The 14,520-nt window shown below is 43.7% G+C and overlaps 2 protein-coding genes across 3 annotated transcripts in view; one reads left to right on the plus strand and one right to left on the minus strand.

Annotated features, from left to right (window-relative positions):
* On the plus strand, positions 1–5,324 carry zgc:101810 (uncharacterized protein LOC493612 homolog). Its single transcript, XM_053858321.1, has 9 exons — positions 1–150; positions 1,072–1,182; positions 1,396–1,554; positions 1,627–1,756; positions 1,939–2,075; positions 2,160–2,309; positions 3,194–3,339; positions 3,425–3,557; positions 3,982–5,324. The coding sequence occupies exons 1-9, from the start codon at positions 103–105 to the stop codon at positions 4,150–4,152; spliced, it is 1,185 nt and encodes a 394-aa protein (XP_053714296.1). The 5' UTR covers positions 1–102; the 3' UTR covers positions 4,153–5,324.
* rin1b (Ras and Rab interactor 1b) overlaps positions 4,846–14,520 on the minus strand; it is a 23,828-nt gene continuing 14,153 nt past the window's right edge. For both annotated transcript variants that reach the window (XM_053858319.1, XM_053858320.1), the window contains 5 exons: positions 13,849–14,383; positions 10,128–10,436; positions 9,318–9,449; positions 8,309–8,478; positions 4,846–6,423 (listed from right to left, as the gene is read on the minus strand). In XM_053858319.1, coding sequence (XP_053714294.1) covers positions 6,100–6,423; positions 8,309–8,478; positions 9,318–9,449; positions 10,128–10,436; positions 13,849–14,383 — 1,470 coding nt within the window. In that variant the 3' untranslated portion in view covers positions 4,846–6,099. The remainder of the gene's footprint in view (positions 6,424–8,308; positions 8,479–9,317; positions 9,450–10,127; positions 10,437–13,848; positions 14,384–14,520) is intronic.

Genomic DNA, 14,520 nt, shown 5'->3' on the forward strand with positions numbered 1-14,520 from the left:
GGGAGTAGCAAAATATCAACGCTTACCTGTCAGTTGCATTCATGTGCAACCCTAAAGAAGGCAATTAGTTTGCGGGACTATTGATCTATCAGCAGTGCCATCATGGACAGCCAGGGTAGGAAAGTGGTGGTGTGCGACAATGGAACAGGGGTGAGTTCAATACTCATTTGTGCCAGGAAGAATATTGGGAAATCTAGTGTCTAGTGTAAATGGCATATTGTTCTCATGTTAAGGAATCATAGGAATGCATGTGAAAGTATTTGAGTTGTGTTTCTCTACTCTGTAGCGTTTGATAAAATGATGATTTTGTGGCTTTGCATCGACAGCTGCAAAAGAGGAAGGTCCTTGTGCAAACAGCAGCCTGTCAGAACATGTCACCCTCCGCCTGTAAGAGCACACAGCCTTACATGGTTGTGACACATTGACAAGAACACAGAGTGGGTTAAAAACAGGAAGAGACCTCTGTGGTGTGCAAGCTTAGTCGCAGCTCGGTCGCTGCTTTTCAGTTCCTGTAAAGTTTCTGCAAAAGTCTTTGAGACCAACTAATGCTGTTTTATTTTGCAGCCGGGAGTCCAGACCCCGTAGTTTCAGACAGGAATGCATTACTTCCCTTTAGGCTAAGGAATGTGTCTATGGCTACCGAGACAAGTACAGGCACTGCAACCCACTGTATTCAGGACGAGGAACGCGACAGCAAACAAGATGAGACCAAAATGACAAGATGAGACCAAAAAGTTTTTATAGGCTTTTTGGTCTCATCTTGTCATTTGAGCTGCTTTAGGCCTGTGGTGTATTGAACAACCGCTCTTTTATCAAACCACACTTGCATTCCAGATTAAACAGACAGGTCAGAACACTGAATAAATATTACTGCTGCTTGTATTGATTCTGATTTTGTTCCCCTTGTGACCCTGAGTCTGCCATGTTAACAGTTATTCTGCTTCACATCATAAGCTCATCATTGTTGGTGTCTGAGAATGGATTTTTTGCTGCAACCAACCTAGTCACCACTGCATTTTTGTGTGAGGTAGATCTCATGTTTAACATGACAGTCCAATTTCTATCTTGCAGTTTGTCAAGTGTGGCTTTGCTGGATCCAACTTCCCTGACTATATCTTCCCTGCCATGGTGGGGCGCCCCATCATCAGATCCACCACCAAAGTGGGAAACATTGAGATTAAGGTGACTTTTTCTCCAGTTTTATATACTTCGGCTAATGTGTGTCCAGTCTGTCTGAGGCTGTGGTTTATATTTTGGCACTATCTGGTTGTGGAGTGATGCCATTGAGGGATGAATATACACCCCCTGGCTTCCAAGCACTGCGTCTAAAAATCACTGTGATTTGATGAAGCAATGTTAATAAATGTCCTCACCTTCTTTTTCCCGTATATACAGGATTTGATGGTCGGGGATGAGGCCAGTGAATGTCGCTCCCTCCTGGAAGTGACTTACCCCATGGAGAATGGCATGGTGCGCTGCTGGGATGACATGCTCCACCTTTGGGACTACACCTTTGGTCCTGATCGCCTCAACCTCAATACATCAGAGTGCAAGGTGACAAACATGTTTGGCACACTGCCACCGATGGACATGTTTGTTCAATATCTGTGTCCTTTTGCTTCGAAGGTTCTGCTGACAGAACCACCCATGAACCCCACCAAAAACAGAGAGAAAATGGCAGAGATCATGTTTGAGAAATACCAGTTTCATGGAATCTATGTTGCAATTCAGGCTGTGCTGACACTATATGCCCAAGGTGAGAGAATTCTCATGAACATCAAGAAATCGGTGTATTGCACATACTATTAAGTACTGTTATTATGGTGACAGGGCTCAGTATATTTTGCGTTACATGTTACATGTTGGAACTCATCGTCACTTGTACCCATGACATCATCACTTTATTTTGGTTAAAATGTAAAATTCCTTTTTTTCCAGGGTTGCTCACAGGTGTGGTGATAGACTCCGGGGATGGTGTCACCCACATCTGTCCTGTTTACGAGGGGTACTCTTTACCCCACCTCACGCGGAGGTTGGACATTGCTGGGCGCGACATTACACGTTACTTGATCAAGGTGAGAGGACACTTTCTGTGTGACTGTTTTGTTGGTCAGAAAGAAGTGCAGTTGTTTTCATGATTTCCATCCATTGACCCCCAGCTCCTGCTGCTGCGAGGTTACGCCTTCAACCACACGGCTGATTTTGAGACCGTTCGAATGCTGAAGGAGAAAGTTTGCTACGTGGGATACAACATTGAGCAGGAGCAACGTCTCGCAACAGAGACTACATACCTTGTGGAGTCATACACGGTTAGCAGTACTTTAAAAAATAAACTGATAAATGCTGCCGAGTTGCAGAACAAGTTGTTCACAGAAGAAGCTTCCCTTAGGTGACGTGATCTGCATAATAATATTTACTCAAGCTCATCTCTCTGGATTTACAAACCCATTTTCCTGGGCTCCTTCTCAGTATTGTTCCAGTCTCTTTTATCTGTCCAACTGCACCAGTTGCCGTGCTCCAGGTACTGTATGACATGGACATGTGAGCTCCTCAACATGCTGGCAAAAACACTAGATCAGCACCTTCAAGTTTGTGCGAAATTTGCAGCCTACAGGATGCAGTTCCGTGGCTCGCCACTGGATTCCCAAGTTAGTGGCCCCATAGGCAACTCCCTGTTAGCTCAGAATTGACAGTCAGATGGAATCACAAACATCTGTCTTTTGATGTAAATATACAGATGTTACAAACGACCAAGACGGAGTGACAAAAATCCTCCACTGTCCTCCTCAACAATCAAGTTTGAAAGCCCTCCACTAGACTGATCAAATTCTTTCCATTTCTGATGTCCTTGGTTCTGTTTATTTCATTGATGTCCCCATAAAAAGGGACCATCTACACACACACACACACACACACACACACACACACATATATATATATATATATATATATATATATATATATATATATATATATATATATATATATATATATATATATATATATATATATATATATATATATATATATATATATATATATATATATATATATATATATATATATATATATATATATATATATATATATATATATATATATATATATATATATATATGGGGGTTGGACAAAATATGCATGGATTAAAGCAAGTTAGCTAAAGCTGTACCTGAAATTCATGCTACTGTTTCAGCTCCCTGACGGCCAGCAGGTGAGGGTGGGTGGTGAAAGATTTGGGGCCCCTGAGGCTCTTTTCCAGCCTCACCTCATCAACGTGGAGGGAGCAGGCGTGGCTGAGCTTCTGTTTAACACCATCCAAGCTGCCGACATTGACCTCAGGTCTCAATCTTGTTCCTTCAGAGAGTAACCAAAACTTTAACTTGCACATGGTGGTTTACTGAATTTTTGAAAATTCTCACTACAGGGCAGACTTCTATAAGCATATTGTTTTGTCGGGAGGGTCCACCATGTATCCAGGACTTCCATCCCGACTGGAGAGGGAGATCAAGCAGCTCTACCTGGAGAGGGTGCTGGATGGAGACACTGAAAAACTATCAGTAAGAAGCCCATTTTACTCACACGAACATGTTCTTGATATTCTCTTGGAGTGCTCTTTAGCTGCAGTGGTCAGTTGGAGTGGGGATTAGAAAAAAAAATGGACGTGACGTGAGATAAAACAAGAAATGTATTCACTATTGCTCATTACTCCAGCTTGCATTATGCTTCCTTGAACCCATGGAAGCTGTTCCTTTATCTTATTTCAACTCAGAGCACCTACATTGTGACTAGGTAAAGTGGCAGTAAATGTGTCCCGACACCCTTGTATCTGCACTAGAGTTGTTTGATTGTACCAGAAACTCCCCTTTCTTTTTTAAAGACATCACATGGGTACTGACCACTGCAGCATACGCCATAGGAGAATAATAAGATGACTAGAATATAAGGTGATTTAAACAATACACTCCTTTGTTCTACATCTAGAAATTCAAGATTCGAATTGAAGACCCCCCACGACGTAAACACATGGTGTTTTTGGGTGGAGCTGTGCTGGCCAACATCATGAAGGACAAGGAATCCTTCTGGTTGACCAAGGCGGAGTATGAGGAGAAGGGCCTTGGGGTGCTACAGAAACTGGGCGGTGGAATCAGATAAAATTCAATCATTTCACAGTATGGGGAGAATGTGCCCAAAATGATTCATATTTTTTTTTCTTCCAACTTACCTCTCTGTGTTTTAAATAGTGGATTCAAAAGTGCAACGTCACTCATTGATGCCTTCAGTCCCAGTCGGGTTCAGTTAAGTCAGTTGTGTCGGTCAGTGAGGCAAACGTTAATCTGTTACGCTAGTGACATTTCAGTGACGAAATTTGAGTGACAATCTCATATAAAAGAGCCAATATTTGTATTAATGATAAATAAAGCCTATCTTAAAAAATAGTAATTCCCTTGCTGCGGGTCGAAAAATAATGCAACAATCATAACTTGGGTGTTGTGTCAACAATATAATGTGAGTAAACAGTAGCAGAGATGTGAGACCTGCCACGATCCAACACACATATGACGTTATTCAAAGGTCATAAACACAACTCTACTTACGTGAGGCCAGCATCATTCGCGCAGGCCTCTGCTGTCACCCTCCTCATTCGTTGGAAGCTCACCAGCACGACTCTCTAACTATGGTTTATACTGTTGTTGCCTTTTCGGTGCCAGTTGAGTTCAGTTCCCAATTTAAAGAGAAACGAGGGGAAAGTAAGTCTGGAGTCACTGGCGTCACGGAAGTTACGAGTTGCTGTCCTCTGGTGTTCAACTTCGGTAGGACAAATTCGAACGCACAAATAAGACAATACATATTGCAATATTTTTATTGCGAGTTACCTGACGAGATACAAAGAAATGTAAAAAAAAGAAAAAAGAAAAAAGAGAGAAAGCACACACATTGAACACATGCGTCACACATATGTACCTCACATTCGCAAAACCTTCACGTTTAATGAAAAAGCATGCAGTTATGCATAAAAACATTAAAAACCCCATTGGCCAGGCCAAATATACCTTCAAATTTCATGTCTGCCCTCCCTCCCCCGTCCCAAAATAGAACACTATTAGGTATTATTACTCATTTTGTTGGTTGAAACAGTCAATTTATTGTGAGACCTGCAGGGGAGAACCTCCAGGTTTTGGTGTGTTGGTCCGACTGTCCTCTCGATCACAGATATTCCACATTACAGCCAAGAGAAAACACGAAGAAAAATATTTGAATACATTCACAAGTCATTGGATAAATCTGTTGCAGGTCCGCGCTGCCTTCAATGTCGTTTAATTTTTCTCACACGGTTTAAAAACAGAGCGCTGATCTATCACTTCCCTCCTACTCGCCTCACCTGCCAAAATCACCCAACATAATACGCATGCAAGGAGGAGTATCTGCGTTTATGCCCAAAAATATATAAATAACCATCTCTGTGGGAGATTCTAAAAATAAATATGGAATCTTGACCTGATTTCATTTCATGTTAACACCATTTGCAGCATACAAAAGCCCACTTTGGTTTGGAGGTTCTGACCCACGTTACCTGCAAATCGTACACGGATGTGTCACAGGAAGGTTTGTAAACATTTTAGACCTCAACACATAAAAGTGAATCAAAAATCACTTTTGCTTCTGCAGCCCAGAGTTATACCGTGAAAGTGTTACATCACCAGAATGGACAGTTTGCCTTCTCATGTGCGCACGCAAGGTGATTTTGTTTCCAGGCAACAGTAGTTTACTGGCTCTTCAGATTTTAGCCTCCTCTTGTTTTAGCTCCTTCCTGCCGGAGGTTCAAATTCACAACCAAATCCATTTATTACACATTTCCATGTCACAAATAGCACTCTACACTAGCGGTACATCGTACGACTGTAGGCCCGAGTCTCTGTGCAGGTCCTGCCTCTGCTTTGGATGTGGCTCCATCTTAGGGAGAGTGGTCTGCCCAAGGGGTGTCACGAGTCCTGACCCATGATGAGACACAATACAGCGGGAGAGAGTCAGAATTAAAGAGAGGAAAAGAGAGAAAGTGAGGGCCATCTCGTCCTCCCTCCATTCTTCTGTTCCTCCCACTCACTCCTCACAAACCGACTCACTCAGGTCCACGGCACCACCTCTGGTGAGCCGTCGCATCTTGCTGAAGTCGTGGTCGGTCCTCAGATAGGAGAGCGAGGGCCCTCCCTCACTGTGACCGGCTAGGTCCTGAGGTTGTGCCTGAGGCGGCAGCACCCTCATCTCGCCTCCACTGCGCCAGTACAGGGTGTATAGCTGGGGGTCGGACACTCCAAAAGTGGTGGCACACAGCTGGGCCAGTGCCTGGCTACTCTGCCCGGCTCTCCACTGCAATGTTCGCACGGCGCTGCGCTCCCCGTCCTGGAAGAGTATCCGAACGCACCTCTGCGGGGCGAGAGAAGAGGTGGATGAGGAGAGCAAAACACTGGCAGCATCCACCAGGGTCAAGAGGCTTATGGAAGCAGGGCAAATGAGGGGGAGGAGAAAGTGAGCAAGAGAGATGGCGCTGTAATGAACACAACAGATGAAAATTATATCATAGATATAAACCTATAGAGAGCCTCAACTATTAAAACAAAGCCTTCCCACACACAAACACACCCACACAGACAAACACAATCAACACCAGGAGCCAAATGATCCTGTCAGCCTTGCTACACTGCAACTTGGATTTAAATAGTAACTTTCCAGGAACACAAAACATGTCACCTGAAATCCTTTTAAGTGGTTGAATGTACAGTCGACCACCAGAAAAACAAGAAAACATCTTCAGCTGAGCAGTAGAAGAAGTGAAAGCCATTGAATAAAGACGGTCACACTAATGGAAACTCATTAAAAAAGAGAGAGCCGGAGAGACGACTAAGCACACTCTTTAACCATGCAACTACCCCTCAACACACCTACGCACCCTCCCCCACCACAAACACATGCACACTCGCAATAAAGCTAAAGTTCAGCAAAAAGCCAAATGCGCTCTTTTGGAGAAACAGCCAGCGTCAATTCAAATCAACAGGTCATCAACAAAACTCACAGAGTCACTGAGATCCTCGCTGTCCGTGTGCATATTGTGTTTGCCTCCTTCGATGGGTAGATGCAGCTCAATAAATTTCATGTTATCTGACCGCCCACTTCTTCATAGCACTTGGCTCACTGATCCTCGCCTGTGTCAGAGGAAATTCTGGCTGCCGGGTGAGTTAGATCGGCTATTTGAAGCCAGGGGAGGCACCACGTGACCAGTCTAAAACGTTGTGCATGACAATGCCTTTTATTTTCTCTCCTCTGTGGCATCTGGACCTGTTTTCCAAACCGAGGCCAGGAGAGGTGATGACAGGGGGTGAAAGTGAGTGTGTCTGAATTGAGGCATGGCCCAGATCTGAGGATTAGCTCTCAAAAAAAAAAAAGCATAAAAACTAATCCCTCAAATGTGTTCAGGGAAATCCAGGTGAGTCCTGACAGTTTGGCTAAATCGCTTTTACAAAACAGCCACTGCTTTACGACAGACAAAATGGGGAGATGCTGCACCAGATATGGGTCACTTGATAGCCATCTCATCTGTCGCACGGATTTCAGTCAGTTGTAAGTCAGTTAGGTTTGTTGGAGCTCCCATCAGGAATAGGACATTCCTTATGTGCTCGGGAGACTAGAAATGATGTGTGAAAGTGAAACAATGTTGATCGATTCTGACCAGTTACTGGAGAGAACTATTTGATGACATTATACTGACAAGAATAAATCTGGAGGTATGTGGAGACCTGTCAGGGGAGAATAAACAGGCTTTAGATATTATACTCCTCTTATTTGTTAGCATTTGTTGCTTATCTGTAACACCCCAGGGGCCAAGGCCTTTTAATAACACATCTGCAAAAATACAAGCTCAATTTAGGGCAAAAAACAATCATCACTGAATGCATCTGGTTGAACATAACTCTTGGATCTCTAAACACAATAGAGAAAGAAAAATCTCTCTTCTCTACATTACTGCAAATATGTTTCCACTGTCAAGGCCATAGCACAAAGCGACTTCACACAACCATTGAAAAGATCTGGTGAACGATCTGACTTCTGGTGCACTAAAAGAGCAACATGAGTGTGTGACCCACATGGGGCTTTTACACAGCAGCAAAGAGGATCTTCTTTGAATGGAATCCTTGTATAATAACAATCAATCATGACTTCACTCACACCAGGCTTTGACTGAATGCTGTTAAGGAGATTAAAATCAAGCACTATCAGTGTTACGGTGATGGAGCACTGAACCTTCTGCGCAGACCTGGTTGTGCTGGTTTTGTTTTTGTCTCTGGGCTTCTCTGCTCCGCCGGGAGCTCCACTGCTCCAAAGCCTCCTGGGCCTCAGGTGTCATGCAGCCTGAGATGGGCTGCCCCCAGTCAAAACTCTGGATCAGACGCAGGCTGGCAAAAACACTGGTCAGGTAGTAGCCCCCTGAAAGACAATGTTATCTTTCATATAGATGAAACAGGATATAGGGATTTATGTAGCAGAGGAAAACATGTTCTTTGAATAACTCTAAATATGTTGCACGTATTAAATGACTCAACGTAGCCATCTTTTGCTTTGTTGCCAGCGCTGCAAACCCCTGCCCTTCATCATAAGCGTCGCAATGTAGTCACCTGTTGGAAAACCTCATCAGGTGACTACATCATGAAGCTCATCGCGAGAAAGCCAAGAGTGAGCAAAGTAGTAATCAAAGCAAAGGTGGCTGTTAGGAAGGATTGGAAAATATAAAACATGTTCTGAGTAATTATACACTACTTCATTTACTACGTAATTCCATATGTGTTCATTCATAGTTTAGATGCCTTCACTGACAATCTACAATAGAAATTGTTATGGAAATTAAGACAACACCTTGAATGAGAGGAGGGTCTAAACTGTGTATGTATATATATATATATATATATATATATATATATATATATATATATATATATATATATATATATATATATATATATATATATATATGTTGTTTTCAACAGACAAACGTTTGGTTTTCACACTGTTAACACTGTTAACTTCATCCCATGGTGATTTTTCGCTATGAGTTTAGCAAGGCTTTCGTTTTTAGCCACAATGGCTAACCTTTTCAGGAACGCTGTGATATGTTATGATAATTTTAAATATTTTTACAATTGTTCAAACAGAAAAAAATCAATTTTGCCAATGGCAAAACATATAAGGGAGGCAGGCAACAAAGGACGACGAATCAAAGGATGACGAATCAAAGGACGACGCCAACATCTAAGTAAGATCATGCCTACCTTCTCCGCCAAGCCATGTTGGTTCCAACAGCTCCATCATGTACTCCACCTCAAGCAGGAGCTGAGGTCTGTTACACTGCACGATCACGTAGGACAAGGCTGGCAGGAAGTCGTCCCAGCTCACCTCCTGGCCTGTTCACAAAGATGTCAACATTGGACACCTGAATGTATAAAAACTGAACAATTTCACAGTCAGTTAGATCAGGCTTTAGAATGAATTTGTGGCATCTGCTTTGCAAATACAAGACAGCTCATGGACACAGTCTATCAATGACTCTGCCTGTGCAAATATTATAGAAGTATCAATCTTGAAATGTGCATCCCACAGAAAGGTGAAATACAAGGATAGTAACTTGGTCATTATGCCAATTATTTTATGCATTCAGCATTTTACGCTGAGTTTATTCAGTAAACAAAATCTGAATCAAGAAGTATGCTGAGAAATTGTCTTCATTTTGGGTTTACGACTTAGATTCCAACCAGCTGGTAGTAGAGTTGCAGTGGTCTCTGTTGGTATGAATGAAGCTCTGCTTATTTAAGGTTACAACCAGAGCATTAGAATTGTGTGTGGGCAGGATGGTATATTCTGTAAGCAGGATGCATGGCAAACATACTTAGATAATCCGTAGCCAATTTAATGCCGAGGAGGGTGTAGAAGTGGAGCCATGGTTGAGCAGTAGAGCAGCAAATTGAAGAGTTGATGAGGTGGACATTTACCTCATTTTTATTCCCATATTTCAATGCATATGACCAGGCAGCTGGAATATAAGCATGCCACGATAATGATGGTAAACTGGAATCCAGGTTTACCTTTCAAGGAGCCCATCGCCTTGTGGACACATTTGCAGACTTGCAGCAGCAGAAGAATTTTGTCAATCGGCGAGTGTGTTCGCTGCATCAAAGACAGTTTCTGCTTCACCCTCTCGATCTCACGGATGTCTGGGACTCCCGTCCGCACGCCGAGTCGCTCCATGGCCGCGTCTCCTTTCAGTCGGATCATGTTCTGGGAAAGCTGCTGCGTGGAGCCGTCCTGGCTGTGTAGTGCCACTAGAGTTTTTTCTAAGGGGGATCTGAGGGGCCTGAGGACACACGAGAACATGGCCCGCTCCAGCGCAAGGTCTGTAAAGGAAGGAAGGAGGCATACATTTTCTTTAGGTGACACTTTTTGACATCATGCTTTTCCAACCCAAAAGTCAGAAATACAAATTTGATTTGAACTTTTGGCCACAGACACACATACTGAGGGTGAGCAAAGCGGTCCACAAAGGGCCGCAGTGGGTGCAGGTTCTTGTTCCAACCAATCAGGTGTCTTAATAGTTGATGGTTAGTCTTGCGTTGCTTGTTTCAGTCGACACCTCATTGGATAAAGTGTGTGAGCTTCATTGGTTGGAACAAAAAAACTGCACCCACTGTGGCCCTTGGAGGAGCGGTTTGTTCACCCCTGCTGTACGGAATCTAGCTGCAAGTGTCCAGAGGGCAAGTAGGAGTGACAAAACATCGATCTTAAGACCAGCCTTTGAAATCAGCTTTATTCCATGCATATTTCCCCACAGCTTGATAGATGATGATCCTGTGAGGCTGATATTCTTACAGCAAGTGTGGAGCTCATGTGCAGGCCACATGCGTGCTCCCACACGTGGAAGCACACACTGGGTGATTCTCCAGCAGCAGGCTGTGGGCAGCCCTGACTAAGTGGGTAACAATCCTCTGATGGGCTGTTTTCAACTCTTCGTCAATATCCTCCTCTCACTGCTCTCCATTATTCACGTTTCCCTGCCATACAATTCAGCCATCTATCCTAATGTAGCGTTTCCCTCCAGTGATTAATCCTTCACACCTTCCCCGAGCATCCACCTTGTTCCGTCCCAGCATCCCCAGATGAGGAACAGCAGCGGATTACATGCAATATGAGCGAGGCTGGCTTCATCGCTCTCCCTCGTAGATATGTACCTGATTACGTTTCCAAAGTAAACTGCCTATTTCTATCCCTCCCTCCATGCTTTTTCTCTGAATCGTGCCGCTCTTCAAGTGAGCGTGGGACTGTGATATCTTTTTATGATAAACGAGAGGGAGAGGGAAAAAAATGCAAATGCCTCCCACCAACGCAATGCAAGATAAATCACAGCGCAGGAAGGAAGGAAGGGAGGAAGGACGGTAGACTTGCTCTCTCTCCACTGACGCCTCGGCACTGCCAGGTAACCATCCATCATCGCACATTTAAACGCACAAACACCTGAACGCAACACAAAAGAGAACAAAAAAGACAGAAACCTACGCAGCGCCGTGTCAAAAGATCTAACTGCAGCCTTTCCACCACAGCAGCAAGAGGAGGCTTCACCATCATAAAAAGAATCACGTGCTGGAGGTGATGGATGAATGCAATACAGAGGACTTTTCTAATGCTGTTTCCCAAACAACGCGCACACACACACACCAAATGAGCAGTCGTGAATGAGGACCTGCGCCCCTCCTCACCACCACTCCACAGAGACTTCTTTGTGTAGACTGTGTTTTCTACTGTAGCTGCGGCAACTCACCATTAATCAGAGAAGACTCTTCAATCCATATTTTCTAGCAGAAAAACACTTTCTCCTTCTCTTTCTCCACTGTTGGGCACACATGTTCAATGTAAATTCATGTAGGTGAGTTGAATGTGGATATAGTTGGTTCATTTTGATGTCTAAATAATACCATTATGTCTGGTCAGGAAAAGAAAGCATTCAGAAAGATAGTTTCTGTTTCTTTAATAAATGCATGAAGCTCATGAACTCCACGGAGGACCAGACTGAAGTGCATGTCAGACTTCTTATTCAGTCATCTGTTTTAGCTTCATTAAAATACGTTCCACTCAGTGAAATGGTAATGTGATGTTATGAAATTAATGATAATAATAATAATAATAATAATAATAATAATAATAATAATAATAATAATAATAATAAAAGCTTTACTTTTTTCAACTCATTTCAGAATGCTGTTCACTAAGCGCTTCATAGACAGAGCAGAATTTGGAACAAGCTGTATTATCATAGAACATATGAATGTGGTTGGATTAGGGCCAGTGAAGAAAAAAAATGGACTTTAAAGTAAGAATTCTGAGATTAAAGTAAGAATCCTCACTTACTTCGCAGTCAGAATTTTCACTTCAGCATTTTTTTTTAGCTTAAAGTCTCAATATTGTGACTTTAATCTCACAAGTTAGATTTCCCTCAGCAGAAGCAGAATTTCGCAGGAAAAGAAGACGAGGACCGGTCTATAAAAACACGTTTTTAACAGTGTTGCCCAGGAAGAGCTGGAGGAGGTTTGTGCGGACCGGGAAGTTTGGGCTTCCTTGCTCCGAATGCTACCTCTGCGACCCGACCCCGGATAAGCGGCGGAAGAAGGTGAAGGTGTACATGTTGCAATTGGAATGTCCTCTGACAGGATGTTCCAGAGTTGAGGAGCACTGACTCTGTGGCCCCTAGATTTAAGTCCTGACTTTGTGACAACTGGCAAGGACCCAGCCACGGTCCTGGCTGGTTCATAAGATGTCTATAGTCTACTACGGGGTCGGTCCAAGACGAGCACTAGAAGTTAGCAGTAGAATCTTGATTCTGAAGTGGACAGGGAGCCACTGGAGTGATGTGCCGCTGTCTGTTTGAGCCAGTTGCTGCTGAGTTCTGAACCAGCTAGGGGCCTCATACAGATTTCTTGTACAGTAGATGTCGGAGTGCGGAGAGAGTTCAGTAGTCCAGACGGGAGAATATCAACGAATGAATAAGGTTTTCTCAGTGTGCAGTGGAGAGCATGGGCTTCATTTAAAAAAAACATTTTTAACTGAAGCAAACAGGACTGGACCATTTTCTAAATGTGGCTGGGGATCAAATGAAAGTGAAGAGTCAAATAGGATGCCAAGATTTCATGTTTTTGAAGAAGGCTGCGGCCTGGGGTGCTAAGAGAGTTTGGTGAGGGAAAGACTAATATTTCTTTTTTGTCCAGTTCTGCGGAAGGAAATCCAGGCCATTCAGCTGAATGGACATCATAAGATCAGAAACACAAATCTGTGTGCCGTCTGCATCGCAGAGGAAAGATCTTGAACTATTCAAACTATCCAAAATTTTGTTGACAGAACTTTTTTTCAAACAGTGACAGTCATCAAACATGAAAGGTTTAAGTCCTCAAGTAACTCATCTCTCATTTTGCCCTCTGCACACTAATAATCGGAGGCTCCTGTAGGGGGCAGCAGAGGGAGGCTTACCTCTGCAAAATCATTAAAATGACATTTGCACGTTAAACCATGACGGTTATTGGACGCGATGGTCTATCTAGCTTTATCATCTTGTGGTGGAGGAAAAAGTGCATCTCAATAACATGTTTTGGAATAAAAGCGGATTCATAGTGGACTACTTCTTGATTGATACATTTCCAATCTGATGTAGCTCATCGTGACCTAATTCTAAGTGACCCTGATAGGGTGACCTCGAATTGGAAAGGATGTGAAGTCCTCCCAAGTCAACAACTTTGACACATCAAGTTGATGGCAGGACATTACCTTTTTCACTTTCAGGAACCAAGGTTTCAATGGGAGGCTCCAGTTCTCCACTGTCCAGCAGGCAGCACTTAGCTTGTGACAGAAAGAGCCGCAGACCCTGCAGCAGCTGAACAGAGGTCACACGAGATATGGCAGAGGACGACATGAGTGACTTGAGCCCCCCTCTCTGCTCCAACAGGAAGTCCTGGATCATGCCGCCAAAGAGCGATCGTCTGTCTCTGGACAGTTCCTCCACCAGTCGCGTCAGCCGCTTGTCCGGAGCGAAGAAACACACGAAAGCCTCACTCATGCGGTGCAGACCCCCACGACCTCGGGAGCGGATCAGCGGGGGGCGACCATGAGACTGGACGTGAGTTTCAGCCGCGCTTTCCGACTCAGGATCTGAGTCGTTTTCCTCGTCCATGCTGCTGAAGGAGCTGCTGCTGTCCAGCTCGGCCAAGGAGGGAGCCGGCCTGCGCTCCAGAGCCAGAGCGGACACTTCCACGGCCGGATCTCTAGCAGGGCCTGACAGCTGAAGCTTTGGAGGATTCTCCACCTTGGTTTGAACAGAAGAAAAAAAGGTCTCATTTAAAGAAAATGATGATTGAACATGTGACAAAATTCATAAACTGATACCTAATCCAACTGTCCATTTTATAGTGGACGCAGGTTTGCCAGATTATTTTAACACCA

Source organism: Synchiropus splendidus, chromosome 3 (genome assembly GCF_027744825.2).
Source record: "Synchiropus splendidus isolate RoL2022-P1 chromosome 3, RoL_Sspl_1.0, whole genome shotgun sequence".
Classification (NCBI taxonomy): domain Eukaryota; kingdom Metazoa; phylum Chordata; class Actinopteri; order Syngnathiformes; family Callionymidae; genus Synchiropus; species Synchiropus splendidus.

Excerpts from the sequence above, each read along its gene's own strand:
- zgc:101810 (XM_053858321.1), top strand. The coding sequence starts at position 103 with ATGGACAGCCAGGGTAGGAAAGTGGTGGTGTGCGACAATGGAACAGGG. Across the intron at positions 1,555-1,626 it reads TCAATACATCAGAGTGCAAG|GTTCTGCTGACAGAACCACC; the intron begins GTGACAAACATG and ends TTTGCTTCGAAG. Across the intron at positions 2,310-3,193 it reads ACCTTGTGGAGTCATACACG|CTCCCTGACGGCCAGCAGGT; the intron begins GTTAGCAGTACT and ends CTACTGTTTCAG.